General features: G+C 54.0%; 2 protein-coding genes across 8 annotated transcripts in view; one reads left to right on the top strand and one right to left on the bottom strand.

Annotated features, from left to right (window-relative positions):
- The first annotated feature begins 243 nt into the window (after positions 1-243).
- On the top strand, positions 244-19256 carry Katnb1 (katanin regulatory subunit B1). Of its 2 annotated transcripts, none has more exons than XM_005345577.2 (20): positions 244-333; positions 1469-1767; positions 5806-5936; positions 8743-8860; positions 13535-13635; positions 13916-13957; positions 14497-14580; positions 14760-14875; positions 15230-15301; positions 15449-15599; positions 15711-15901; positions 16011-16141; positions 16477-16527; positions 17356-17423; positions 17585-17653; positions 17749-17898; positions 18129-18205; positions 18277-18351; positions 18477-18593; positions 18875-19256. In XM_005345577.2, the coding sequence occupies exons 2-20, from the start codon at positions 1728-1730 to the stop codon at positions 19005-19007; spliced, it is 1917 nt and encodes a 638-aa protein (XP_005345634.1). In that variant the 5' UTR covers positions 244-333; positions 1469-1727; the 3' UTR covers positions 19008-19256. The 2 variants fall into 2 exon arrangements, with proteins under 2 accessions (XP_005345634.1, XP_005345633.1); XM_005345576.2 differs by having other exon boundaries at positions 17534-17653.
- Positions 19257-20086: 830 nt separating this feature from the next.
- Positions 20087-27565, bottom strand: part of Kifc3 (kinesin family member C3) — a 33368-nt gene continuing 25889 nt past the window's right edge. For 4 of the 6 annotated variants that reach the window (XM_013354276.2, XM_013354279.2, XM_026789689.1 and 1 more), the window contains 10 exons: positions 26846-26957; positions 25890-26071; positions 25110-25214; positions 23834-23964; positions 23322-23445; positions 22953-23082; positions 22638-22867; positions 22269-22403; positions 21690-21798; positions 20087-20698 (listed from right to left, as the gene is read on the bottom strand). In XM_013354276.2, the coding sequence (XP_013209730.1) occupies positions 20673-20698; positions 21690-21798; positions 22269-22403; positions 22638-22867; positions 22953-23082; positions 23322-23445; positions 23834-23964; positions 25110-25214; positions 25890-26071; positions 26846-26957 (1284 nt within the window). In that variant the 3' untranslated portion in view covers positions 20087-20672. Of the gene's footprint in view, positions 20699-20894; positions 20922-21689; positions 21799-22268; positions 22404-22637; positions 22868-22952; positions 23083-23321; positions 23446-23833; positions 23965-25109; positions 25215-25889; positions 26072-26845; positions 26958-27565 lie in introns of all 6 variants that reach the window. The other 2 variants (XM_005345575.3, XM_026789693.1) reach the window with 2 other exon arrangements.

Here is a 27565-nt window from a genome sequence, read left to right as displayed (position 1 = left end):
GGCGGGACTAAGGACATAGAAGCCCGCATTGGTTCTTTCAAGACCTAAGGGCGGGCCGTAAACGCTTCTTTCTCGTGATTAGTCCGAGTCGGGGGGAAGGAGGCAAGTGGCTCCGCAAATCGGCAGATGCGCTTGCTTCTACTGGTCAATCTCAGAGGAAGGCGGAGCTTCCGTGGCAGCTGATTGGTGTAAGAAGTGAAGTGGGTGGGACTCTAGACCGGAGGTTTTGTTGTGAGGGTCGGTTGTCAAGCAGCGACCAATCAGGGCAGAGGATGGAGGCAAGTGGGGGTCGCGCCTGGAGGGAAGTCTTGGCCTCCAAAGCTACAGCTGCAGGTAGAGTGGCCCCCGGGGTCTTGGAGGCGAAGGGAAGATGGCTTTGGTCTTTGCGGAGCCTGGAGGGGACAGTAGCGGCGCCGGCAGAGGGCTCTGGGCCGGCGAAGGCTGGGGCCGGTGCCCCTCAAGACAGAGGGGCGGAGGGTCAGGCGAAGCTGAGAAACCAGTAGCAGATTTTGGATGAGCGAGACGAGTGTGGAGGCCGGGGAGGGAAAGCTAGCGGGCCGGAAGCAGAGCCGAGGGTGTGCGGAGGACCGCATTGAATTGGGGCTCCAGAAGCATGGGAGCGAATGAATGGGGAACTCCGATAGCAGCAGAGTGAAGGGGTGTGAAGAGGGTCTGGCGAGGCGTGGTCAATTTAGGGAGCTCAAGGTGTGCCGGAATGGGAGCACAGGTGACCGGAGAAAGGGAATATAGTGAGAGTTGACGAGCTGTGGCTGTGGCAGGCTCCATCCATGCCGTGGCCTTTTAGAAATGAGGAGTCATTCCGACTCACGCCTGGACTGGAGACCCAGTTCCCAGCTCTGTCCTTGAGAATAGCAAGCGGTGGGAGTGGTTCCCTTCCTGGGAGCTGGGGAAGGAGGGAGCTAGAGGACTGGACCCTCAGAATCCTCTGGAAAACCACTCCTCTCCGAAGGCCTTCACTATCTCTTCACACTCACATTCTCACCCTCCCTCTGTGTGTGTGGTGTGTCTGCCTTTCTGGTGCCTCTCATGGGCCCCTAAACATAGCCTCGGACTCGAGCGCCTCATCCAATACAGGAGGTGCAAATCTGCTTGAACTGCAGACACGTGGTCCTCTCCGTCCCGATGCAGTTGTTGACACTTAAGACAGTCAGCATCCTGGAGCACAGCTTTCGGCCTCTGGGAAATCAAGTCAGTCTTTCTTTCAAAGCGAGGAAGATCCGCCTGCCTCCGTCTGTGCTCCTGAGTGCTGGGGTTGCTGACACCACCAGGCCCAGCTACTTAGGGATGGTCTTTCATCTTTGGGCTCTAAGTCATAGAGGTTCACCTGGTCAGGTTTTCAGGCCCAGTGTGCACTACAGCTCCAGGCCACGAGGGCTTTGGTGACCCAGGGAGCTGCAACTCACCTCAAGTACTTGCTCACACACCGTCACCTCTGCTTGTATTCCAGACCAGTGTTGAGCTGAGATGGCCCAAGCCTGACAGTCCATGATCTGGGATCCAGACTTCCGTGTACAAGCTGCAGTTTCCTAGCGGATGATCTAAACCACCGGGCAGCGCTGGGCCAGGAGAGGAGGACTCTCTGCCTGGATGTGTGGGAACTCCCTGCCAACTTGATTGTCGGATCTGGGGGGGATCCACCCCCACCCCACAGGGAAAGCACAATCTGTTTTGTGGGTGGGGGGGTCTCAGGTGCCACCCCCTGAAGCATGGCCACCCCCGTGGTCACCAAGACTGCCTGGAAGTTGCGTAAGTACTTTTCTTGTTTCTTTATCACCCCGTTGTTTTGTGAACTGCTTGCGGCTGGGTTCTTGTCTCCTGTCCTTGGCACAGCCCTGGTGTTAGGGTAGATAGAGATGTAAATCGCACTGGGCAGGTGCCTTAATCCTTCGGAGGCTGAGTTGCCCTATCTGCACAGAATGGTTGCACCTGTGCTCTGCAGTTGCTGAGACTCCAGTAAGAACGTGGGCTTGGTAAAGCACTCGGTAAAGGATTTCAAGTCAGGCTGATGGGCAGAGTGTTTTGAGAAAGGCTGGAAGGTGTTTTAGGATTTTTCAGATATGATCCAAGTCTGTTTCCTCCATCAGATGAAAGTCTCGGGATGGGGGTGGAGATGCTGGCGGGGCTCTGGGTGTAATTGGGCAAAGATACTTCTGAGCTCCTTAGTCTAAACTCACTTATATTCTTTTCCTTGGAGATAGGGTGTCCCTCTAGCCTTGCCTGGCCCAGTACACGTGCCTCAGTCTCTGGGGTGCTGGGAATAAAGGCCTGTGCCACCACGCCAGGCTCTTTCATATTCCTAAAAATTATTGAGGACCCTATAGGGCTCTTGTTTATGGAAGTTATACTTACCCATGTTGCTGTATTAGAAAACAGTGCTGAGACATTGATGTACTCAAACCTTACAGTAGTGAGGTCGTCACATGCTGTGTATCTTCTCGAAGACTCCTCCTCTTGGGCAAATGAGAGTACCGAAGGCCGCTACCATCCTGATATTTAAGATAATAGTTTGGTTCTTCTGGACCCTCTAAAGGCTCTCGGGGATTCCTAGATCATGTTGAAAGGACCTGCATCTGTGCAGCTGGTTGTCACAGGTTTGGTGTGCTGTCCCTGGTCCTACTCTGCTGCTAACTGCCCCTGGGCTGGTTTCAGGACAAGGACTTTGGGCAGAGCTATTTTCTGGGTCTAGGTTTCTTCGTTTGAAAAGTGAACCATTTTCAAGTTGTTCTCCTAAGCACTAGGGTTCTGGGCGAACCCCCTCCGCAGCACTCAAGGAAGGTATACTTTGAGTGGCTTTGTATTTATTGACATTATGTATCCAGTTCTTTAATGGCTTACCCTACCTGAAGGTAGAACCAGATGCTAGGGAACAAGCAAACGCCAAAATACCCAAGGAGCCCAGCCTCGGGAGAACTGTAGGCAAGCACCAGAATTACACCCTCTGTTCCCAACCCTGCCCTGAGTCTGAGCCAGTGTGTGGGCTTTGAATCAGTTAACTGATGGGGGTGGAGGGTGTGTGAGCAGCAAGTGCAAAGGCCCGGAGACAGGAAGCTTTGTACATGGGAAAGACTTATAGGAGACCATGGGGGCTACTGCTCATCAGCAAAGAGAATGTGATGCCAGGTAAACCTAGTGAGTTCTGCGGGGCACATGCCCACAAGACCCTTGTCCTCAAAGGCATCAAAGTATCTAAGCAGCAGGCAGTATGTTGAGGAGCTGGCAGTTTGTTGTACGAAGAGGTTTATGGCTGTATAGCCTGAGACCACTCAGGCTGGGCCTTCTTGGGGCTCCAGGGTGTGGTGAGGGTCAGAAGGGTCATTGCCAGTGTGGGGTGGCTGAACCCCTGCCCTTTGTGTCTTCCTCCTAGGGTTTAAGTCCTTTAGCACCTCGGGCAGACCAAGAGTGATCCCCAGCTTTGGCTGAGATTTGCCAGGCTATACTGCTGGGTCTTGGGGGGGTGGTGGTCCTGATGGCTTATGCTGGAGGGAGAGCAGCTGCTGTCACCTGGCCTGCCAGGGGACACAGAGAACTTGATGTTTGCATGGAAATCTAGTACCCATGTGTGGGCCGTTGGTGTCTGGTGTTCCCCAAGCCAAGCCAGAAAGGGAGCCTGCTGTGAGGACTGGGCGTCCCTTTTGCTGGTGCCTGTGCTGTCTTCCTGTCCGCTCAGGTTCCCATCAGCCCCTGACTAAAGGGGAGTCATCATCACCCCACCTCTGCCTGTGACTCTTCCAGTGCCAGGCCTGTCTGATCCCCCTGAGAGCAGATGCCTGGAAGCCCTTCTGTTACATGTTCATGGGACTTAGCCAGACCTTTCTCTCTTTACCTGAGGAGGGTGAGGACCAGGGCAGATGCCCGGGGGTCTGATGAATTCGGGGTGTGGCTGCAGAGACAACTCGAGCCTCTAGAACAGAGTGGTTGGCTGGGAACAGCTGCATAGCCCTCCTGCTGCTCAGATATATAAAGGATCATGGCTCAAGCCTGTAGGCAGCTGTCCCGCAGTGTGCCGAGGACAAGATTGTGGTCGAGATGACAACTCCAGCAAGACCCAGCTCCCCTGGGTCAGATGGCAGGTCTTCCAGTCCCTAGATTGGAAGAATCTGGGCTGACAAGGAACTCTCTTCCTGTTTGGTCAGCCTCTGCTTGCACCAGCTGTGCCCCGTCAGGCCCTGAAGGGAGGTGTCATTTCAGAAGTTGCGGCTTTGTTGGGACCCTGGGCGTCTTTGGAAGCCCAGACTGTCAGGGCTTTCCTGGGCCTGTTTCCAATCTCCTTATGCTCTGCAGCTCACACAAGAGCTATCCAGGCTGGGTAGAGTCAGACCTAGGGTGGGGGAAGGGCCCTTTACTAACAGCCATGACACCCTTCTCGTCGCTCATGCCAGTCTCCAGCTGCTTTGGGCATCTGTACGTTGCCTGTGTGAGAGACCTGCCCTCTCCTTCCTCCTGTTCCAGAGGAAGTTGGGGACCAGGGACCAGCTTACAGGCCTGTCTGTCTCTTGATTGAGCACTGATAAAGCCCGCAGTTCCCGTCTGTGTTCCCCATGTCAGCACCCCCCTCCACGGTCCAGGCCAGGGGCTCTGGGGGTCTGTCCAGAGGCTTTAGCTCCCATTCTCGGGGTCAGCTTTGCCCACCAGCTCCTGCTGTATCTGCTGCCTCCTGCCATTATCCTTACGGAACCCACTCCCTGCCGCCCTGGGACCCTGATAGCCACCCTGTGCCCGTGTCCCGTCTTCAGTCTATCTCAGCCCATTCCTAACGAACTGGCCCTGGGGTCATGCTGTTCTCTGGACAAGGACCGTCTCTCAGAGAGGAAGAGAGACTAGACCAAGGCCACGCAGCTGGCAGAGCTCGAATCAACACCTGATTCAGAATTCTGAATTGGGATCTAGGGACAGCTGTCTAGACAGAACTTGAATTCTTCTGAAGGTGTGTCCCAAGTGGGCTTTGTCTGTATGGCGGCACCTGAGCAGTTGAAAAACACTTAGGTGATACATGGGTTCATTTAGAAACAAAGCAGTTTGTTTTTTGTTTATCGTAGGAAAAACATTTTCTCTGGATATTAGTGCTTAACAGAGTAGATAAAAACAGGAAGCCAATTTTTAAAAGTAAAACTTAGTCTTCCCACAGTACCTGCGGTGATTGGTTCTAGGACCCTCCCCACAGAGCCATGCCTGCATGTACTCAGTCCTTTATATAGTGATGCGGTGTTCGCGTGGAAACCTGTGCTTCCTCCGGGTACCTTGACTCACCTCTGTTACTTGTGATGCGCAGTACAGTGTGATGTTGTTTCACAGTTTCTTGCAGTACATTGTTTGTGGACCAGCAACGAGGACACGTCTGCTCACACCCAGCCTGATGAGTGCAGACGCTCGTTTTGTTCTGTGACAGGGTCTTGCTGGTAGCCCAAGCTGGCCTGGAACTCATGATCCTTGGGCCTCGGACTCCAAAGTGCTGAGTTTACAAGTGTGCACCAGGTGTCCGGCATTACAGATGCACCTATCCTAAGTCTTTGCCCTCAGCAGCTGGTTGAGTGTGCCTGCAGGGCGACCTCTGCCGTCTGTGTTGCCAGCTGATGGGAAGAGAAAGGAGGCCTGAGAGCAGGGCAGTGAGCTGAGGGAGAGACGGCCATCTCAGCCTCTGGCCTACACTTGGCCCTGTAGCTGGTCCTGAAGGTGGGGGCCATTATCTGAGTGTTGTGTTCAGAGCTGGTGACTGAGGAGGGCCACCTCTCCCATATGGCCTGTCAAAGTCCCCTGACCTCTTTCTTCCCCTCCTTTCCTATGTAGAAGAGATCGTGGCCCATGCCAGCAATGTGTCCTCGTTGGTGCTGGGCAAGGCCTCAGGGCGGCTGCTGGCCACTGGTGGAGATGACTGCCGTGTCAACCTGTGGTCGATCAACAAGCCCAACTGCATCATGGTGAGTGATGAACCGCGGCCTCTGCTGGGGCTCCTTTGGCAGGCACTGGTGATCCCAGGTCCCCAGAGTGGCCCCGCATACCATTAGTGCTGCTCCGTTATCCGCTCCAGAAGGCCCAGGAGAACCCAAGACAGCCGGGTGGGTGGCCAGCCCTCAGGAAGAGGGGCAACACAGGTGTGGGACAGAACTCCAGAGTGCTTGCGGGAAGGCTTACACAAGCCCCACTCTCCGCCTGCCAGCTTGAGGGACGCATCTTCACAAAGGGTCAGAGGGGACTCAGCTGGAGGCCGTTCTTGACTGAGATTCCCTAGTCATGCGCCATACAGGGCTGCAGCTGCTTTCCGAGGCTGGACAGCACACGAGAGGGAAATCCGTCTTTTCATGCAGTTCTGTTGGTCGGAGGTGCCCCGGTGTTGAGTCTGTGTCTTTCTAGATAATGGACTAGAAGCAGATACACGTGCATGCATGTGTGTGCATGTGCACACGCGCACACAGGTTTCTCCGAATACTATCTTTCCCTTGTGTGACCTGGTTCTTTAGAATGACAGTGTCTTGAGGATTTTTCCTATGTCAACAAATACTGTTTTATAACATGCTTCTAAATGGCTTTTTGGTATCCATCACAGGGATGAACTGTAATTAGCTTAGCCACACCCTGTCATCAGCAGGACTGCTGGCTCCAGCTTTTAGGTTCTGCTGAACCACAATATGTCAAACATTCTTACTTGTTGAGACTTCTGAGCAGACCCCTGATCACTGCATCTGGGCTGAGTGTGCAGTTCTGAGAAGTTGTCACACGGGCTCCAAGAAGCCATTTTCCATCTTCACCCACAACACGGAAGTGTGGCTGTGCCCTGTGTCCTCGACACCTTAGGCGATTGTCATTTTTTTGTCTTTTGACTAAGTAAACAAAAAATGGAGACAGTGATAACTGTTAGTGGAAGTTTGGTTATTTCAGTGATTTCATGAGACTGGGCGAAACTGAGACCCACTCGGATCTTAGTCATGGTTAGTACGTCAGGGTTCAGTAAGAGAATTGCTCTTTTTATTTTTTCCTTATGTTGTATTGATCTTGGTTTTATTTTTGCATGTGTGTCTATGCACTATGTGTGTGCAGTGTCTGTAGAAGTTAAAGGTGGCACTGGATCTCTTGGAAGTGGAGTTACAGATGGTTGGTAGCTGCCATGTTTATGCTGGGCATTGACTCCAGGTCCTTTGGATGAGCAGCCAGTGCTCTTCATCACTGAGCCATCTCCCCAGCCCCGTTTTGTTTTGTTTTATTTGGAAGACTCGAATGTTTTCATCCCCCATAAAATGCCAGAGTAACATTCCCTGATTTGAAAAGCAATCAGCATAGGCTAGAGATGTGGCTCAGTGGTAGAGTGCTTGCCTACATATTTAAAAAAAATATTCACCCGAAAGAGGGTAAGTGCTAAAGTGTTTTTCTCTGCGGTGACTTCTGTGTCCTCCTGGAGATAACTAGGCCTTCAAATTCCTTCTGTGTCCTAGAATTATTCAGTCCACGGACAAGCAGATACCTGTTTCCCTCTAGTGGTCTCATTCTGTGTACATACCTGGCCTCATGGAACTCAGTCTTCCTCGTGTTTGAAAGGTTACCGTAATGGGCATTTACCTGGCCTCTGGTCTCTTGTCTTGAAAAACCTTGGGTTTGTGCTTACAGAGAATAATTTCCCTGAAGAATGGTGGTGCTATTGTTTTTCTGAGACAGAGTCTTACTGTGTAGCCCAGGCTGACCTTGAGCTTGGAGATTGTCCTACCTCAGAGACCAGGGATGTCCTTACTGCTGGGACTGCAGGTGTGTGTCACCACACCTGGCCTTGGATTGTGTGTTTGGAGAGAACATGTGTTTCTTATGGGGACTGTTTTGCTCAGTTGTGATCCTGGAAGTCTGGACCCATTCAGATCTCCTACCATTGTCCAGCAGGAGCCAGGCAAGCTGCTCTAACTATAAGGCTTCGAACATTGGTTCTGAGGAATGCCCCTGCTTCCCACATGTCCCCATCAGGAATGTTTCCTTAGTAAACACTGGTGAAATGGCCACTGTGCTTTGAGGGACCAGCATTGAGCAGAGTGACAGACACAATGGACTTGGGTTCTGGCCTTCCCTCTTAAAGCTAAAGGTGAAACACCTTACCTGATCCAGCTGTCCCTGTGGATTCTCTGGGTGTGCACGAACCTGCCCGCTCTCCATCAGACCTTCCCAGGCCCCTGGAAGCATGGCGCAGGCAACCCCTGGAGTCAGGCACCCAGGGCAGGCAGTGCAAGTGTGTTCCTAGCTTGCTGTGGTCTCTATGATCAGACAGAGTAAATAGAGAGGGGGATTGCCTGGATGGGATCATTCAGACTCAGGGTAAAAGTCCAGCATCTCCTTATCTTGATCTTTCCCTTCCAGTGACCTGGAGCCATTCCCATAGGTGATGCCCATGCCAGGAGCCAGGAGCACTATATAGAAGGGAGAGGGATGCCTGGTGATCAGTCAGGGTCTCAGCATGTAATCAAGGCTGGCCGGGATCTCATTATGTAGTTCAGACTGGGCTGGAACCCACCATCCTCCTGCCTCTGCCCCACAGACGATGGGGTCACTGGTGTTGAAGGGCTGCTTTATCCATTGTGCTGATGAACCGCCATGCTCAGCTGAGTTAGGGCATAGGTGCCCCCCCCTCCCCCAAGAGCAGCTCAACACTCTTTACTTCTTACTGAAGCTATTCTCAGGGACCCTCAATTTGGGACAGTAACTGGGGGGTTATCCCTGCAGTCCATTGGAGCTGCCACCCTTTCTCCGCAGAGCCTGACAGGTCATACATCCCCTGTGGAGAGTGTCCGCCTCAACACCCCTGAGGAGCTCATCGTAGCCGGTTCCCAGTCGGGCTCCATTCGTGTCTGGGACCTGGAAGCTGCCAAAAGTAGGCCTCCCTGCTTACTGTACCTTTGTGTGTGTGGGGGGCACTTCAGGCTCGGAGCATTGGGCTGCCACCTCCAGGAGGTCTGGGTTCTTTGTTCCTCCAAGCACTGACCAGAGTGGGTAGCGTGTCGTCCATAGCACTCTGTAAGTCCAGCAACAATGGGCACTGCCATCCCCCAAGTGCTAACATGAACAGTAAGGTATGTGTGTTATATGTGTGTATTTGGAACCTGGAAGGACATCACTGGAGGGGATATCCTGCAGGTAGGTGAATAAGTGGATGGCCGTGTGGGAAGAGCCACTGAGATCCTGGGAAGCATCCCACATCAGGGTAGATGTTGGGTGGCTGGATCTTCTGTTTGCCCCCCTTCCCTCTGTCACATACTTTGAAAAGTCCATGTCAACTTGAACCTTGGTGGCATGAGGAAGTCTTACCCTGTTCAGGGGCCTCTGCTTCTCCCACTGTTGTGCCCATCAATACCACCCCTTTCCTAAACGTATGGTGTCACACTTTAACAAAACAAGTTGGTCCCTTACAATGGTGCCTGCCTAAAATCCCAGCATTCAGGAAGCTGAGGCAAGAGAATAGCTGTGAAATCGAAGGCCAGCCTAGTCTATGGTGTATTAGCCCACTGCAAACAAACAACCCTCAAATAAAAAAACATACCTCTGCAATGAGAGACAGGGCTTGGCTCTCAGCAGCTGCCCAGACCCGAGCCCATTGCCCCCACTTCTCTTGCTGTCCTTGCAGTGACACCATTTATATGGTCAGTGTTTGTGCTGTAGGGACCCCGTGTGTTTCTTTCTGTGACCTGGTTTCCCTAGAGTGAACAGTTGCTCCTTTTTCCTTGTGCATTTTCAAAATCCCTGTCAAAATCATCATTGCTCATCATTACCCATCATTACAAGGCACTGCTAGATGGGTCAGCTTTGACCAGTCCTGCATTCCGGCGCTCTCTTCCTCAGTACTTGGGAGCCCTGGAGCTGCAGGCTAGCCCATCACCCTCACCTCCTCACCTTGTCTTTGCTGTTGTGAGACCTATAATGTCCTCTTCTGTGGCTTCCTGCTCTCCAGATGCTCTACTAGGAAAAGATGGAGGGAGCTGGGTGTGGTGTCACCAGGACGAGCCCAGGACACAGAGGCAGGAAGATTGCCTGTTCAAGTCCATCCTGTCTCAAAATGCAGGGGCAAGGGATACAGCTCAGTGGTAGAGCTTGCCTGGCATATGTGAGGCCCTGGTTTGATCCCTGGCTCTAAACGTGAATGGCAGGCACAGTATTAGGAACCCTCTATGACTGAAAGTGACTTTATCCTATCTCTGTTCTTTAGAGTTCAAGTGTAGAATTCTATTGGAGATAATTTTCTATTTATTTATTTATTTATTTATTTATTTATTTATTTATTTATTTATTTATTTATTATGTATACAATATTCTGTCTGTGTATATGCCTACAGACCAGAAGAGGGCACCAGACCCCATTACAGGTTGTTGTGAGCCACCATGTGGTTGCTGGGAATTGAACTCAGGACCTTTGGAAGAGCAGGCAATGCTCTTAACCACTGAGCCATCTCTCCAGCCCTGGAGATAATTTTCTAGTGGAATTTTGAAGGTGTCAACACGATGCTTTTAGGTTCCAGAGTTACTGGCAGAATCTGGTGCTGCTTTTCGCTGGTCCATCACATGGGATCTGCTTCTCTCTTCCTTCTTCCTCCCTCAGTTTGTAGCAGGCGTCCCAGCCTCGAGGGTACAAGCCCTTCTGCGGACGTGTTCTCACATCTGAGCTTGGACCTCACAGGTTCTTTTTGGTCGAGAAACTCACCCTGGGGTGTGTCACACAAAGTTCCGCCTTCTCTGTGGATGCTACCAGCCCCAGTACCCCCCAGCTTTGTCAGAAGAAACTGGAATTTGATGTGGAATACCTCCTCTCTGCAGTATTGACAGCTAACTAGGCATGTTTTACCATCCATGTTCAGGACAACCTCAGGAGATCCAAGCAGAGTTGGTTTGCTCGCCTTGGGGGCCACCTGCTACAGCTCAGAGGTCCCAGCCTTCTTGTCCAATGAGAACTCCCTGAGCTTGGCTGAGCCTAAAAGGCCCTTCTGGCACAGGCTGCTACAGAACACAAGCCTTTGGCATGCGTGCCTGGCAGTGAGTTTAACTTGGTTCAGGAACATTGGTGGTTTTGTGTTGTGGCCCTTAGGAAAGATGATATCCCTTAGTCCTCAGGAGTGGCTGTACATGGTGATGGTGTTGAACAAAGAGCCCAGGACACCTTTATGACAAACAGTTGTGCACTGGGTTTCAGCAGCGCCTCTTTTTCCAGGCCACGCCAGGCATCAGAGCTTGTATTTATCACTGGTGTCAGGTTCTGACAGAGAAGCAGTCACTCCCCGGGAACCTCGGCTTCAAATTGGATCCCAGTGAAGATCTCCACTCTTCACGCATCACCAAAGAGCCAAGGGTTAAAGAGAAAAAGCTGCAGAGACACAGCCCACTCTGGACTTCCGCAGCCGCTGTGCTCCCCCCTGGGAGCCGCTGCCTCCCCCCCCTCCCCAGCCGCTGCTCTCCCCCTGGGAGATGAGCATGATCCCTTTACATAGCGAGGTGGAAATGGATGTTACAGCCTGTTGGCAGGGCCCCCCATTTTAACAGATGGACAGACAGACCATCAAGGGCACAGGACTCAGTGAAACCCTGAGGCTGTCAGTCGTAGAACCTGCATCTTGAATCCTGGTGCCGGGACCCTGCCCTCAGGAGGAAGAGCTAAGATCTCAGGACTGCTGCTACCCCAGATGTGGGCATCGGGAGTGAGAACCCAGAGAAACTTCAGGGACACAGGGGCTCTGAGAGCCACAGTTAACACCAGGCAGAGGCTGAACACTCCACAGGGAGACCATGGAGGTCCCTACATGTGCAGGCAGCTTCCTGTCTCCTCTACTCCACAGGCCCTAGAGCTGTGACCAAGGCTAGACATCCCCTGGGAGAGACAAGTAAGGGCAGAAGTCATGACAGAAGAATGTGGTCCTGCCAGCTCTCCATAGTGCTGGGAGCTAAGGGCGCAGGCCTGTAGATCCCACAGGAAGGCACCCTTACCTCAAGAAGCTGGCCTGTGTTGGGTAAGCCCCACCACGGCTTCTTGTGCCTGAGTTTCCCTTGCTGTGGCAACGAGGTGAAAGATGGCTAGGGCAGCATGTTGCCCAGGCTTCCTGAACTTCCAGCAGTGCAAGATAGCTAAGGAACAGGGGAAGCCAGGGCTCAGTGTGGGTGTAGTGGAGTCGGACATGCACTTCAAGGATGAGTCAGGGACCTTGGCAAGGTCCTCAGGCGTGAAGAGGAGGTATCTTCCCAGCTGTAATGTCTGTCTGAAACTGAACATGGAGGTGAGATGGACGGTGGGCCTGGGCCTCAGGACGGACACTGGCTAGGGCCGCCATTCCCTCTGTGCTGTTCCTGCCTGGGCAGCTCTGGCTGCACTTCACTCCTGAGGCCCTGGTAGGACGTCTCACCATCCACCCACCTCCTGGCACTGAGCTAACATAGTCAGCTCGCTGAACACCAGAAATGATCAGCGGGTGCACAGTGACAGGGGACGCCAGCCAGCCATAGCCCTGAGCAGTGTATCCTCGCTGAGCCCACAAGAGGGAGAAGACGCGGGCTGTGAGGTCTGAGGAGGAAGAGTGAAGAGACTGGAGGAGGTGAAGGCAGGCCTCCGGGAGGAAACTAGGGCTGCACAGTCCCACTCTGAAGTACTTGGTGTTCATTTTAGTTTTCATTGTAAACCAGCCTGAAGGTCCGAGGGGCCTAGAGACGGCCTAGACTCACACAGCAGTTCTGGAGCAGAGCCGGAACTGATCTTAGTTTTGTCAGGCCACTACGCCAATGGGTGGATTCTCCAGCAGTTACTCAGTTCATCTGTGCTTGGACCTTTACGTACCTCTCCCTAACACAAGAGCTCACTACCTGCGAAACCTTGGTGCAACCTAAGGAGAGCTGGACTCTATATACCCCTTGGCTTACCATAACTCTTGGGCTGGGGAGCTTTATTTGGTCAGTGGAAATATAAATGTTCCAAAAAGCTACCTGTAATACTCCGAGATACAAAATTTGCCCCTGGCCTGCCAGGCCTTAGTGGATTAGATGTATCCCCAAGGCAACAATACGTGATTAGTCTGCTCCTGGCTGCCTCTCCCTGGATCTTCCATTTGTATTGGCTGTAGGGCCATGTGTAGGTGCCATCTGACTGGGCATTGTGAGTCCCAGCCATATCCTCTTGCCCATGGCTGTTATCCACTTGATGCTGTCCCTTGTCTTCCTGGACTCTTTAGCCAAGCAGCTCCCTCAATTGTAGCCTCTGCTCAATCCTTGGTACTGTCCTGGGGTTATTTGCCCTGCATAACAGCCCATGGACACATGGCCTGGACCAAGCACCATTGTGGCGGCTGCTGCTCAGGGACCTTGGCACACACAAGCTATGGGTAATGCTATGCATTTTCTGGGGACTTGAGTAGTGACAGAAATGGCTATAGAACTGTTAGAGTGGCCCAGTACTGGCTGATCGCCCCTATTTTCCTATTGGCATTCCAGTTTCTGTGCCAAAGGGTACACACAGATGGGCTTGGCAGCATGCTGCTGGCCAGCTAGCATTTACATGGCTCTATTTTTGCTTTGTTAGTTCTCCGCACACTCATGGGGCACAAAGCCAACATCTGCAGCCTGGATTTCCACCCCTATGGCGAATTTGTGGCCTCAGGTTCCCAGGACACAAATATCAAGGTAAGGTACCACTGTGCCTATGTCAAGTGTAAGGGAATCCTTCTTCCATGGCAGAATCCTGGGGACAGAGGACCCATGGACTCTGGTCAGACACTTTCAACTTGGGATGCCCAGCTTGAGTAAGCCTTCCAGCCTTTCTTTTTGGGGCTGTCATGACCTGGAGGTATCCAGAGGCCTCTCTACTCAAAGCTGCAGAGTACCCTCTGGCCTACCCTCCAGGGCCATCACAACCTCTCATGATCCACCCTGCCTACCCACACCCCTGCTCTCTCTCCTACAGCTCTGGGACATCAGGAGGAAAGGCTGTGTCTTCCGATACAGGGTAAGCATGGCTTGTGTCATATGTCACATATGATCTTATGTGACATGAGTCACAGCATGGGTCCATACCACAGTGGGCCTCGGGGGCTGCAGTCCATTGCAGGTTAAACCTCAAAATACACCTGAAGTAATGCAGTGCCTTGGGTGGTCTGTCTGGACCCCCAACTTCCCACCAATCCCCAGAGTCACACCTGTTAAGCTACTCCATGATCTGCATTTGCAATCAGGTAGCTAGCTGGTGTCCCTGGGTGCAAGGCTTTCTGTTCCTAGGTGTGTGGCAGTACTGTGAATGACAGAATCCTTCTTGGAAGAGACCATAAAATACTTTTAGGATGTAACAGACTGCACAGTTGTGATTTCTTAGAGGCCTGGGAGTCTGGCCACATAGAAGTGTCTCTCATGTCTCCCAGCAGTAACTATGCATCCTTTTTGAGCCTGGTCCTTAGGAAGGCCCTGTGTTTCAGGGCAGCCATTGGGGATGGGAAGGTGCGGTGGGACCCAGGCCCCTCCAAAGAGCTTGGTTCTTTTCATCTTCCTCAGGGACACAGCCAGGCTGTGCGGTGTCTCCGGTTCAGCCCTGATGGGAAGTGGCTGGCCTCGGCAGCAGATGACCACACAGTGAAGGTAACTCCTGACCCTAGTGTGCAGGCTGGGCCCAGAGGGATGCTGATCATACCCAGACTGTGTCCTCACCTCACTGTTAACTGGGCGTATGGGTCCCCAAACTTGTTGAGAGTAGAGGGAGCTCAGGCCCAGAGCCAAGGGTCCAGCCTGGCCCTTAACCTCTTTCCATCCTGCTCCAGCTCTGGGATCTGACAGCTGGCAAGATGATGTCTGAGTTCCCTGGTCACACAGGGCCTGTGAACGTGGTGGAGTTTCACCCCAATGAGTATCTCCTAGCTTCTGGCAGCTCTGACAGGTGAGGAGGAATAAGGCGCATTGCCTGACAGTAGTCCCCACCTTCTCTTACCCCATCATATGCCTGAAAGCCTATGTGGGCTAAATTTAAGCCAGGATTAGTTCCTGGTCCCATTTCTCCCAGGCTAGAGTCCTGGTCTTATACTTTCCTGGCCTGTTAGGACCCACACCCCCTAGCGGAGCACAGTGCAGGGAAGCTACCTGTAGGGCTGTCAGGACCAGCCTAGGTCATTTTACCCTCTGCACGCACAGGGCCATCCCTGCCCCAGACATCACTCCTAGTGCCCCTTCAGGGAGGGTCCTGGAGAGGCCCTGGACAGCATGAGGGACTGGCTTCCTGTGGCCACCTTTGTAGGACGATCCGCTTCTGGGATCTGGAGAAGTTCCAGGTGGTGAGCTGCATTGAAGGGGAGCCAGGGCCAGTCAGGTACGTAGAGCACATGGGCCCCTCACCTGCGCAGTGTGATGTCGGTAAGGGTGATCTTCCCTGCCCCTGCCTCTCCTCTGTCCTGGGCTCGCCATCTCTCTGGGGGTCAGGTACAGTTGACTGACAGCCAACTCTCACCTGGCCTAGGAGTGTCCTCTTCAACCCCGACGGCTGCTGCTTATACAGTGGCTGCCAGGACTCGCTGCGCGTCTACGGTTGGGAGCCTGAGCGCTGCTTTGATGTGGTCCTTGTCAACTGGGGCAAGGTGGCTGATCTGGCCATCTGTAATGACCAGCTGGTGAGTGTCAAGTTACCCATCCCTCCCCCTGCCCCTCAAGCTTCCCTTCCACCTTCTACTGGGCCTCCTGGGTTCTGGCCCCACCCCACATCAGCTCTACCTGTCCTGCAGATAGGAGTGGCCTTCTCCCAGAGCAATGTCTCCTCTTATGTGGTGGACCTGACGAGAGTCACCAGGACAGGCACTGTGACCCAGGACCCTGTGCAGGCTAGCCAGCCTCTGACACAGCAGACCTCCAACCCTGGTGTCTCCCTCCGCCGCATCTATGAGCGGCCCAGCACAACCTGCAGCAAGCCTCAGAGGTAGGTGCTCGTGGCTTTGGCAGGGTGCATGTCCCAAGGCGGCTCCTGCATACTCAACCCTGGGCCTCACTGAGGATGCTGGCCTCTTCTGCTTGACTCTACACGCCAGGGTAAAGCACAACTCGGAGAGTGAGCGGCGCAGCCCCAGCAGCGAAGATGACAGGGATGAGCGTGAGTCCAGGGCCGAGATCCAGAACGCTGAGGACTACAATGAGATCTTCCAGCCCAAGAACAGCATCAGTGAGGCCACTCTCTCTCCCACCTCACAGCCCAACTCCTCGCTGTGGCTGTATCCCCTAAACCTTACCTCCACTCCACATTTTTGTGCTGGGCTAGTTTCTAAAAAGGGAACCTGGACATTTGCAGCAGAGGTCCAGCAGCTACTCACTGTGACCCCCTACCCTGCTTGAAACCAAGAGGGCCTATAGGTGCATATGGGCTCGTGGGGTCAGGAACATGTGCTAGGGGATCACCTTCTAGCCATGTGTCTATCTTGATTAAGACCTTGGCCACACACAAAGCCTGTTCCCAGAGAGCTTACGGGAACCCAGTTATCAGCCCCTTTGCCTTGGCAGGTCGGACACCGCCTCGGAAAAGTGAGCCCTTCCCAGCGCCCCCAGAAGATGGTGAGTTGGGAATAGCTGGCCTGAGGACCAGGCCCACCTCTCACTGCAGCCCCTAGCCTACCCAATTAGATCTTGTCCTGTGCCTGCCTACCATGTACCTAGCACACAGAAGGCCCTGGAGGCAATTTAAGTAAGGCAGGCAGTGCCTCCTTCAAGCCTATGCCTGATTGCCTGGAGAGAAACAAACACAGGTGGACTGCCCATGGAGTGTGTGCCACTGAGGACTGGGTTTACTATAGATACAGGAAAGCAAGACTCCGAAAGGACTGAGGGCTGGTGAGCAGAGGCTAGGCAGGGCTGGGGGTAGAGAACCAGAGGATCGGGACCCAGACCTGGAGCAGGAGCCAGAGAGCCAAGCTGCAGGCCAGACCCATAGAGCCCTGGCCAGGAGTTTGGTACTGAAGAAAGGGACCATCCAGTCTGCTTTGGGATAGCAAAGGGTCCATCTGTAGCAGCATCTCTATCCTCCTGGCTCCCCTTGGGGACCCAGTGCTGCTTTATTTTAGTGAGGCTGTTCTTCTGAGAAGCTCTCCTTGTTTCCTGCTCACCCCCACTCATCTGCTGCCCTCTTCCTGTACTCCATTCTTAATGGCAGAATTCCCCTGAAGCTGCTGGGTCCCACCTCCACACACCCAAGGACAGCCCCTGCCTCAGCCCCCCCCCCCCCAGGATGCCTACCTGCTGCAGATCTCCCTGCGCCCAGCTCCCTGTCCCCGTCCGCCTGCTGACACCTGCTCCTTCCCAGCTGCAGCTGTCATGGAAACCCTTCCTGATCTCTTCTCACCAGGTCCTTCTAGTCTGATAGTGAGCTTTTCTTTCTACTCCTAGACACAGCCACAGCAAAGGAGGCCTCGAAACCTAGCCCAGCCATGGATGTGCAGCTGCCGGTGCCAAATGTATGTCTGAGCAGAGAGGATTCCTGTGGGTCTGAGCCAGGGTGGGGACCTTCCTGTCAGGAGCTGTGGGAGGACTCGGGCTGACGTAGCTGAGCCTCTGCTCCCTGCAGCTCGAGGTCTCAGCCCGACCTCCAGTCTTGACTTCCACTCCTGCACCCAAGGGCGAGCCTGCCATCATCCCTGCCACACGGAATGAGCCCATTGGCCTAAAGGCCTCTGACTTTCTGCCTGTGAGTGGAATTGCCCAAGAGGTGGGGTTGAGGGCTAAGAGGAGAATGGAGTGTGCTATCTGCTCCCGTGCCAGCATCTGGGTGTCTCCTCATAGGCCGTGAAGGTCCCCCAGCAGGCCGAGCTGGTGGATGAGGATGCCATGTCACAGATACGGAAAGGCCACGACACCATGTGTGTGGTACTTACCAGCCGCCACAAGAACCTGGACACTGTACGGGCCGTGTGGAGCACGGGAGATATCAAGGTAAAGGTGACTTCTTAGCCCGTTGCTTGGGCTTTAGGCTGGACAGAGAAGAGGCCATGCAGTGGGACCCTGGGGTACGACAGCCTTGTGGTACCCCTGTAGCCAGCTTCCATCAGTTGAGCGCTGATGTCAGGCTGTGCCCCACCCTCCTTGTTGGTGCAGTCTGTTAACATGCTCCAACCCTGTCTGCTTCCATCCTGTGCCACCCTCTTAACGGAGCTTGTCTGCAGACATCAGTGGACTCCGCAGTGGCCATCAATGACCTGTCTGTGGTGGTAGACCTCCTGAACATTGTCAACCAGAAAGCGTAAGTGGCCTCAAGAAGAGAAGGGGGTGGTCAGGGCTGGCTGGTGGCATCACACCCAGCTCTCTTTCTAGCTCACTGTGGAAGCTGGACCTGTGTACCACAGTGCTGCCACAGATTGAGAAGCTTCTGCAGAGCAAGTATGAGAGGTACGGAGCCCCTCCATCCCCGGAAGCCATCAGTGGAGTAGGCACGTGTGTGCATGTGCCCCGCCTGTGGAGGACCCCTCTCTGTCTCCCATCTATGTATGACTCCATCTCCTTTGCTCCTGAAGCTATGTCCAGACTGGGTGCACCTCCCTGAAGCTGATCCTGCAGCGGTTCCTGCCCCTCATCACTGACATTTTGGCAGCCCCACCTTCTGTGGGTGTGGATATCAGCCGGGAGGAGAGGTAAGGGGCATGATGCATGCTGCCCTCAGCCTCCGTTGTGGGTAGGTGTGCCCAAACAGCCCGCAGTGAACACTGCCAAGTGGCTCAGGATGTATGGGTATGGCCGAAGCATGGGTTCCTCCCTGGTCTTGCTTGACCCTCCACACTGGCATGGCTTGGGAGACTTCTTGTGCTCTTAGGAGGTGCTGGAGTGGTTGGTTAGGGAGCGAAAGCCCTAGGCTTGCCGGCATCCTGGCAGGTGGGGTGGCCTCCGTCCTCAGCTGCTGCCTCTTGGCCTACAGGCTGCACAAGTGCCGACTCTGCTTCAAACAACTCAAGAGCATCAGTGGCCTCGTCAAGAGCAAGTCAGGTCTGAGTGGCCGCCATGGCAGTGCCTTCCGTGAGCTGCACCTGCTCATGGCCAGTTTGGACTGAGGAGCTTACCGGTGGGTCTTACACTCTAGTTCGCTGTATGCCTGTGGCCCATGAGCCTCAGCTTGGCCTCCACTCTTGCCTTGATGGCCATCCTGGAGGCAGCATCGCCAGCCCACTGACCACAGTTGTGGACTTACAACTTCCTCTCCAGCAGCAGCTGCACAGTCTTGCTTCTCAGGGCAACTCCAGCCTCGGAGCTGCTGCTGCTGTAACTTATCAGGCAGATTTATTAAATGTATAACTGTTCCTGACTTCCTTATAAGAGATATCCTCTGGCTGTCCCAGACACCATGGCCTGGAGGTTTGTGGAGGCTGAGACTATCCTCCTCTTCCCAGTGCAGCTTCTGGATGTGGCCAGCAGAGGACAGCAAAGGGCTGCCTGGTCAGCTTGACTCTGGGGAAGGGGAAAGGTGTATCTTACCCACACTCCCAGTTGTCCTTGGGCTCCTTTGAGGCCAGTGGATGGATGTCCAGCCCAATGACTGCATAGCCAGAGGGCAGGACCCCGGCCTTATGGCTAGCTACCACTAGGTTGGCTAAGAGCCATTAACCCTCCCTCTGACCTCTAGATGCCTTGAGGACTAGACCAAGATGTTGGATGACGAAGACTAGAGTGGCTTTCAGAGCCCACAGGAATCTCTGCGCTTCCTGGCTGGATGAGAACCAACCGCTGCCCTCCAGGACAGCTGTTGATGTGCCTAGCAAGACGTCGGGGCCAGGCACAAATGTGTAGGTAGGGAGTGGGGTCATTACTAGTGGCCACAGTTCCAAAGACTGGGAGCAAAGGCCAGCCCAGGGTGAGCAGTGAACTGACAAACCTGACAGCTCCCTGTAACATGGAAGTGAGACCACGATGGGATGGGACAATGGTTGTTACAGGTACACATGGGGGTCTTCATAGTTGAGATCATAACCAAAATGATAGACAGGCATGGGGACAGGAAGACTCCTGGCTCCCAGTGGTCTTTGGTGGTAGCTTCTAGAGTCTACATGGCCACTTAGTGGGGAGCAACAGGGCATAAAATGTCCACTCTCCATGATCCATACACAGGGTCTCCCAGTACCAATGACTCAGAGTATGCTCATGTAAAAAGACATTAATTTTAATAAGTAAAAATGGCTAAGCTTCCAAAAGTTCTTAAATAGGATTTGGGGAGAGGAACATGTTGAGAATCAGTGGGCAGGGAGAGTGCCTGGTGTCAGACAGATGAGCAGGACCCAGTCCTGTCCACTGGCCTCTGCCAGCCATAAATACAGCCCAGACCCCTGACAGGGTGCGGGCTCCTATATACACCTTAGAACATTTATATACACACTCCAGTGAGGGACCCCCTCCCTAAGGAGGGTAAGCAGAGATGCTCTTGCTCTCCCCAGCCCCCAGCTGGTTCCTCAGCCTTCCCCACCAGTAGGGATCACCCTCCCTGCAAGGGCTGGACTTGTATGGCTTCAGCCTACCAGGCAGAATACCATCCCCACCCTTCCAGAAGCCCACGTTTGGGTGCCTAGAGCCACACACAGACTCGCTTCCTTCTGAACATGTTTCTCTGGGGAGAGGCAGGGCAGGAGAGCCTCCACACAGGCCTCCATCTCCTGCATCCATGATGGTGTTGGAGCAGGTAGCCAGACCACAGGGCCCAGCTCCAGGCCTGGCAGCGTAGCACATCCTCACACAGGCACTGGCCTCAACTTCCCTGAAAAAGAAGGGTGCTCTCAGCCTCCTGCCTCAGCAGGCGTGCCCACAGCAGATGCAGAGCAGGAGGCCAGCAGAAGCATATGGACAGCAGGCAGCGGAGGACAGGCCTGGCTCTGTACCACGCAGCCCTAGCAGAGCCCTGCACCAATAGCAGACAGCAGGCAGGCAGCCCCAGGCCGCTGGCCCACACTCACCTGGCGACTGCAGCCCCAGCCGTCAGGCTGAAATCAAAGTGATAGACATCTCACTTGCGGAGTTTTGACCCAGCTGCCACCACCCCTTTTGGACCCAGTGAGTGGCCTGGCCTCCAAATGATGAGGCAGGAATCCCGGGTCACAGCCCTGTGATGGGGCCTCTTTTCCGCTGGGGATGGCAGGACTGCTTTGTGGGAGGTGGGGGGCTCTGCTGGGGTGAGGGCTCCTTTGTGCACAGCATGGGCCTTGAGTAGGTAGCACGTGCTAGGAGTAGGAGCTTCTAGGGCCAGATTCTTTGTCACCCTCTCCAGGGGCTTGGGACTCAGTAAAGCAGTTCTGCCTTCTGTCCAGAGCAGGTAAGGCAGGGAGACCATTTCTAAATGTGGTTTTGGGGTATTTGATGGAACCCAGGACTTCCCACATGCTAGGCAAGCAGCTTCCCTTTGGGGGAACAGTGTCACTATATAACCTTCACTGGCCTAGAACTCACGTGTAAAATATGCTGGCCCAGAACTTGCAATCTTGCCTTTGCCTCCCAAACACTGAGGTCAGGCACAAGTTACCATGCCTGACTTTACCTCCTTTTTAAAATTCCATTTAGAGACTGCATTGGCCAGGCAGACCTCTTGTTTCAGCCTCCCAAGCAGTTGAGACTACAGGTGGGGGCCGCTAGGGCTGGCTCATAGGGTTTTTCTTCCCTTTTTAAAACAGCTTATCTAGGAAAGGGCAGCCTGTCAACGTGGGAAAGGTCGTCCTCCTGCCCTCCCATCCCAGTCCTCTCCCAGACAGGCTTACCTGATGGCTGCAGCTTCCTTCGGATAGAGCCTGGGCGGCTGTTGGTCCCAGAGCCAGGGGCAGAGTGGGCTCGCGCTGTTGGCTGTGGTGTCTGGCAAGCTGGCTCCCACTGTGAGCGGAGAAGGCCGGTTGTTGTGGAAGCCAGGGCTGTCCTGGCTCCTCCCCTCCATCCACCTGACAATGTTCCCTTATCTACAGAGACGACTAATGAGAAGTCAGCCCAGGAATATCACCCATGAAGGAGGAAATTAATTTGCATTGCAATCCACAATGCATTGCTGGCCCCCCAAAATAAAGATGGCCTAGAGGGGCCATGGAGCTGGTATAGTGACCCCTTAGCAATCAGAAAACAGGCAGGCAGATCTCAGTGAGTCTGAGGCTTCCTGGTCTACAAAGGAAGTTGTAGGTCAGTCAGAGCTACAAGGTGGGAACCTGCCTCAGAAAGCAAAAGCGCCACTGGGTTCTAGCTTTATCCACCTTTGTGGCAGCTTCTGCCCCCACCACTCAAGCCTGTCAGCCCTGCTCCCTACTCAGAGCCAAGCCCACGGGGGGGAAGGGGAATCCTCCTCTTCTCCCTACCTCCAGATGCTCTTGGCTTGACCAGGAGCCCAGCTCTGTGCGGCGGGACCCAGGGCCCAACTCCACAGAGCGAACTCTCTCAGCAAACTTGAGGGAGTACAAAGTCTCGCTGGTGTTCTTCTCTACTGGGGACACCTAAGGGACAGAGAGTTCAGGTCCAGTCCATGCCAGTTGTCTGCCCCCATGGCTCAGGAGGCGGCAGCATGGTCACTAGAGGATGCTTCTGATCAGGGGAGACCACTGGGGGCAATGAAAATGGCAGAGGCATGGGGAGAGACTTGTGTATTGCATAAGAGTGTTGGCAGGGTCCATGTGGGATTGGGGGAGCTGACAGCCTGGGGACGCCCTTCCTGAACCCCAGACCCTCACCTGCACCACCATGAGAGTCTTGCTGTCACCACTGAGGGAGTCCTGCAGCAGGTAGGTGAGCTTGGAGTTTCGGAAGGGCACGTGGCCCTGTCGGGAACGCAGAGCAGCAATGACGTCCCCCAGGGCAGACAGTGACCTGTTGATGTGCTGTGCCTCTCGCAGGCGGTTGCCTTCAGCCCCTGACTTGCCCACACGCTCGGAACCAGCCAGGTCCACCAGGTTCAGCTTCCCTGCAGGCAGGGCCAAGGACAGGTCAGCACTGCTAAGGATAGCCCATGGAGAGTGCTTGACCGGGGTGCCCACTGTGTGTCTCACCCGTGGTCCGGAGGCCTGTGCTGCAGTCCACACCGCGCACTGTGACAATGAGCAGAGCGTGGGAGCGGGAGCTGTGTTCGTTCAGGTTGGTGAACTCTGTGGTGCGATTGTTGTAGCCAAACTCAAACACCTGGGAGGCAATGGGGCTCCTTTGGAAAGTGTTTGAGACAGTGTCTTGCTAGGCAGCAGACTGGTTTCAGATTCACAATCCTCCCGCCTTTTCCCTTCAGATGAGGACACAGGCTTCCAGAGGCCTGGGGACCCCTCCAAACTGCACAGTCAGGTGGTGACAGAGCCCACATCTGAGCCAGGCCTGTCCTCCAGAGCAGCTGGTGGGCAAGGTCTCCCCGCGCATCCCATACTCCTTACCTTGTTGATGTCATCCACGCTCTGCACCTGGAACTCAGTCAGCCCTGGCACATAGAGCTGCCCGCTGCCATCTGGGCACAGCCGGATCTCCAGCTTCTCCTGAGGCTCCTTCCCCAGCAGGTCTCTGGGGGGACAAGCAGGACACTACTTCTCCCTCCCACTCTGGCCTCTGCTTGCATTGCACCCAGTCCCTAGCCTGGACTCTGCCCCCACAATCAATCTTGGACAGTGGCACTGCTGACCTTTCCTCTTCTGTGGAAACCTTTTCCCCTTTTCTGAGGACAGGGCAGAAGTCCTAAGTAAGGGTGCACGCCCTCTGGTTGGACAGGGATCTCCACCCCCATCCCAACCAGCATAGTGCAGCCCACAACAGGAAAAGGAGCCCAGATAAGGGAGGACTTACCTCCTAGATTTGGTCAAAGTCAGCTCTAGCTAGAGGCTAGACCCAGAGACCAGGAAGCCCCCCCCACACACACACACCATGAGCCCCACAGAACTCTGGCCCGGCCCACCTGAGGACCTCGTTGTAAATCTCCGCTGCGCTGACGGTGATGGTGTACTGCCAGTCAGATGCCTTCTCCTGCACCTCTGAGAAGAGCAGCTGCAGGGCCCGCTGATTAATGCCTGGGTTCTCGGGAGTCCCCTGATGGCAGAAAGAAAGGCCCAGTGGCCCTACAGATGCTTACACAGCATCTGCCACCCCACGCCCCCAGGTACCCTACAGGTGAGCCTCCCTGTGAAGCTGCCTGCTGCATGTTGGCCTGTTCTCAGAATAAATATCAGGGTATTCTACTAGGAATAAGAGTTTCCCTACCTTTAAGGCAGCATTATCCTGCTGCCAGGAAGGTGGTGAGAATGGAAGGAAGCGTGGGGGCAAAGGCCTGGAACGCCTACCCTGCCAAGCACCAGGGCTTAGGCTGAGCATCTTTCTAGCTCTCCTGTCCGGCTCAGCAGTCTCTTTACTCAGAACTCAGGGTGTGGGGATTAGTGGAGAGATAACAGGTGCCCAATGGCCTGAGCAGGACCCAACAAGCCGTTTTCTGCCAGCTCCCCTGTCCTATGTGGGGAGTCCACAGTGACCCCTGGAGAGCCAGAAAACTACCAACAAGGCAACACCCAACAGGGCTGGAGTTTTTGTATTACTCCATAGTCAAGATTCCTCAACACTGGGCTAGAGTGTTGACTCATGCCTTTAATTCTAGCACTCAGGAAGATCTCTGAGTTCAAGGTCAGTCTGGCCAACATAGTAAGTTTCAGGATAGCCAGGGCTACATAGAGACCCTGTCTCAAAACAACAGCAACAAAAAAAATAAGTAAATTCCTCAACTTAAGTGACCCAGTCCTTGCTTACAAAGACTCTGGGCACATGGCACGGATAAAGCCCTTCTCTTAGAGTCCAGCTTCCCACAACTATAGTCACGTAGGTAGCAAGTCTCTCCCATGGCCCAGGAACCCCCTGAGGGCTAATATCAAGCCTCATTCATCATAATATCCTGGGAATCCTCAAGCCTAGTCTGAGGCAGCCACACTATAGGAAAAGAGCTCGGAATATACGCAAGGAAGGAGTCCTCTGATGTCTGTCTCCACTTCCTAGAGACATGCAAGCCTATGGGGCAGGCTCCTGGAAAGGAGATGCTTGTTTTTGCAGGCCTGGTACCATGGAGTCAATGCAAGGAACAGCAGCCCAGGGTGGTTGTGAGAATAAGACAAAGCATACATTGTGCAAAACCCAAAGATCATGGAAGGAAGCTAGGTCCCTAAGCCCGTTCCCACCGGGCACACACCTACCTCCATCGTATATGTCTTGCCGGCACCTGTCTGGCCATAAGCAAAGATACAGACATTGAAGCCATCGATACAGGAGGTAATGAGGGCCTGTACCTCTTGGAATACCTGCGGGGACACAGGGCAGGGACCAAGGGGCTGCCAGTGCTGCTGGCACATGGGGCCCCACACCCCAACTCCAGCCACCTCCCAGCCAAGGCCTCTATCAATGAGAACCAGGTCACTGTAAGGATTTAGCCACTATCACCAGGGCAGGGTTTGGGGCCCAATCCTAGCTTATACATTCTCAGGGAAGACTTGATCCAACCAAGGCAGAGGCTAGCATGTGCCTAGCACATTCTCTGGCTTGGGCCTGCCTGACCCCCAGCAGGAAAGAGATGTGGGCCAGACAAGGCTAGAAGGCTGAGAGGAGTGTGAAGCTGTCACTCCCATGGAGTTCATGTTGCTCAGCCTTGGCACTGGGGGCGTCAGGGACAGTGGGGAGTTCCAGAAAGTCCCATGGTACTGTCATAAGAAAGGAACTCAAGGCAAGGGAGGCTACCCTGGGCCTAATGGCTGATGAAGGAGGCCTTGAGGTACAAGGAGCCATGGGTAGTCATGGTCTGTGTGGATCTCCCTAAGGCCTCCAGTTGTACCTTTCCACCCACTTCCTTCCAGATGGACGAAGAGAGATTCCTGCTTCTCCACTCTCACCTAGCCTTGGCCCCTGCCTTGTGTTTCTGTCTTTTCTTCTGCTGCTCCTCCCATGTCCCTGCGAATGCCCTGCAATGGAGCCACACTCACATCCTGCTGTGAGGCCCATGGGGAGAAGACCTTGTCCAGCTCGAAGGACACAGGCTTGCCCTTGTGCAGCAGGTGGATGATGGAGTCGTCATCTGGATCAAAGGTCACAGCATTGGTTGCCTCAGGTCCGTCCCCATCCTCCTTGGTGACTGGCCGGACTCGTGCAATCACCCGGATGTTTCCTAGATTGGTAGAAGATGGAGAAATGAAATGGACAATGCCAGACTGCAGTTCTAGGCAGACCAGTGGCCCAAGAGTCCCATCTTTTATGCAGAGTTCCAGGAGCAACTTACTATTAATCACTCAGACTATTGTATGAATTTAGTACATTTTCTTCCTGAGCAGACAAATTCAGGGTGCTTTGCCCTATGGCTCAGGTACTGAAGCCAGTCTTGGTAACACTCTCTGTGGACTTGAGTTTCCTCATCTATTCAAGGAGCTTGGACTCCATGAACCAAGGGATTTATCTATCAATCTAGAGGGGCACAGGGAATGCTATGTAGGATTTGGGTACCAGAACCAGACAGGGGAAAAAAAACAAGGCAAGAAAAGGGTGGCTGGCAGTGTATCCCAGGGACAGCCAGCTACATGTGTGCTCCCAGCCCTGGTGAAGGGACACTGTAGGGTTCTCTGGTGACTAATCACCACTCTCTTTTCTCCCAGCCAACACGAGCATGGTGAGGGCTGGGGACACAGCTGACTCCCCAGGGTCCGCAACAGCTGGCACAGAGCAGGTAATCTCTAGAGCTCAGGGCAGAGATCAGTGAAGCCCTAGTTTACTACTGCACAGTGCCCTCATATCCCCAGGCCTGGGAGGAACCTGCCATGGGCAAGGGGCTTTAAAGGTAAGTTCAAACCCAAGGTGGACCATTTGCTAGCTGTGTGCCGGGCCCCTGAATCCTTAGCAGCATCACATACAGCCCTAGGAGTAACTGCACACAGCCGAGGATACTCACCCTTCAGCCGCACCAGCTCATTGTGGCATTTCTTGCGCAGCTGCAGTTCCCGGCGGTACTTGCGCAGCAGCTCCTGGTTGTTGCTGTTGACCTCCTCAATGGCCTGGCCAATCTGGGGAGCGTGCACACTACCATCAAAGGCCTGGCTCTGTTAGCTTCCCTTCCCTGGCCACCTGGCCTGATGGCATTACCCTCATCTGCCTAGGCTGAGACCCGACATGTACTATCACAGCAGATCAACCTCTGCCAGCACCCCATCTTAGAGACAAGGAAAACTGAGCTCTAGGCAAAGAAGCAAAGGCCTGGAACTTGAGTACCTGGCTACAGCGAGATTCAGCTCCTCCCAAATAGAACCCTTCCCCTTCCCGCGGAGCTAGGACGTTAAGGAGAGTGGTGATGCCCAGAACACCCTGGGTTTGGTTCCTGGCCGCATCCATGTGTTACTGACACGATTATTTCAAGAACTTACTTCCTTTTCCCAGAATATATCTGTCTCTGCAGAACTGTCATACAAACTTGAGAAGCCAGTGGCTATAAAAGGCTCAGGCACATGGGAGGCCCCTGAAGATTCACTGGCTATTCTCACACTATGTGAGGATGGCTTTAAAAAGCAAAATGGCACTCGGGAGGCAGAGGCAGGCGGATCTCTGTGAGTTCGAGACCAGCCTGGTCTACAGAGCTAGTTCCAGGGCAGGCTCCAAAGCCAGAGAAACCCTGTCT

This window comes from Microtus ochrogaster, chromosome 4, assembly GCF_000317375.1.
Source record: "Microtus ochrogaster isolate Prairie Vole_2 chromosome 4, MicOch1.0, whole genome shotgun sequence".
Classification (NCBI taxonomy): Eukaryota; Metazoa; Chordata; class Mammalia; order Rodentia; family Cricetidae; genus Microtus; species Microtus ochrogaster.
This window is presented reverse-complemented; position numbering and strand designations above follow the sequence as displayed.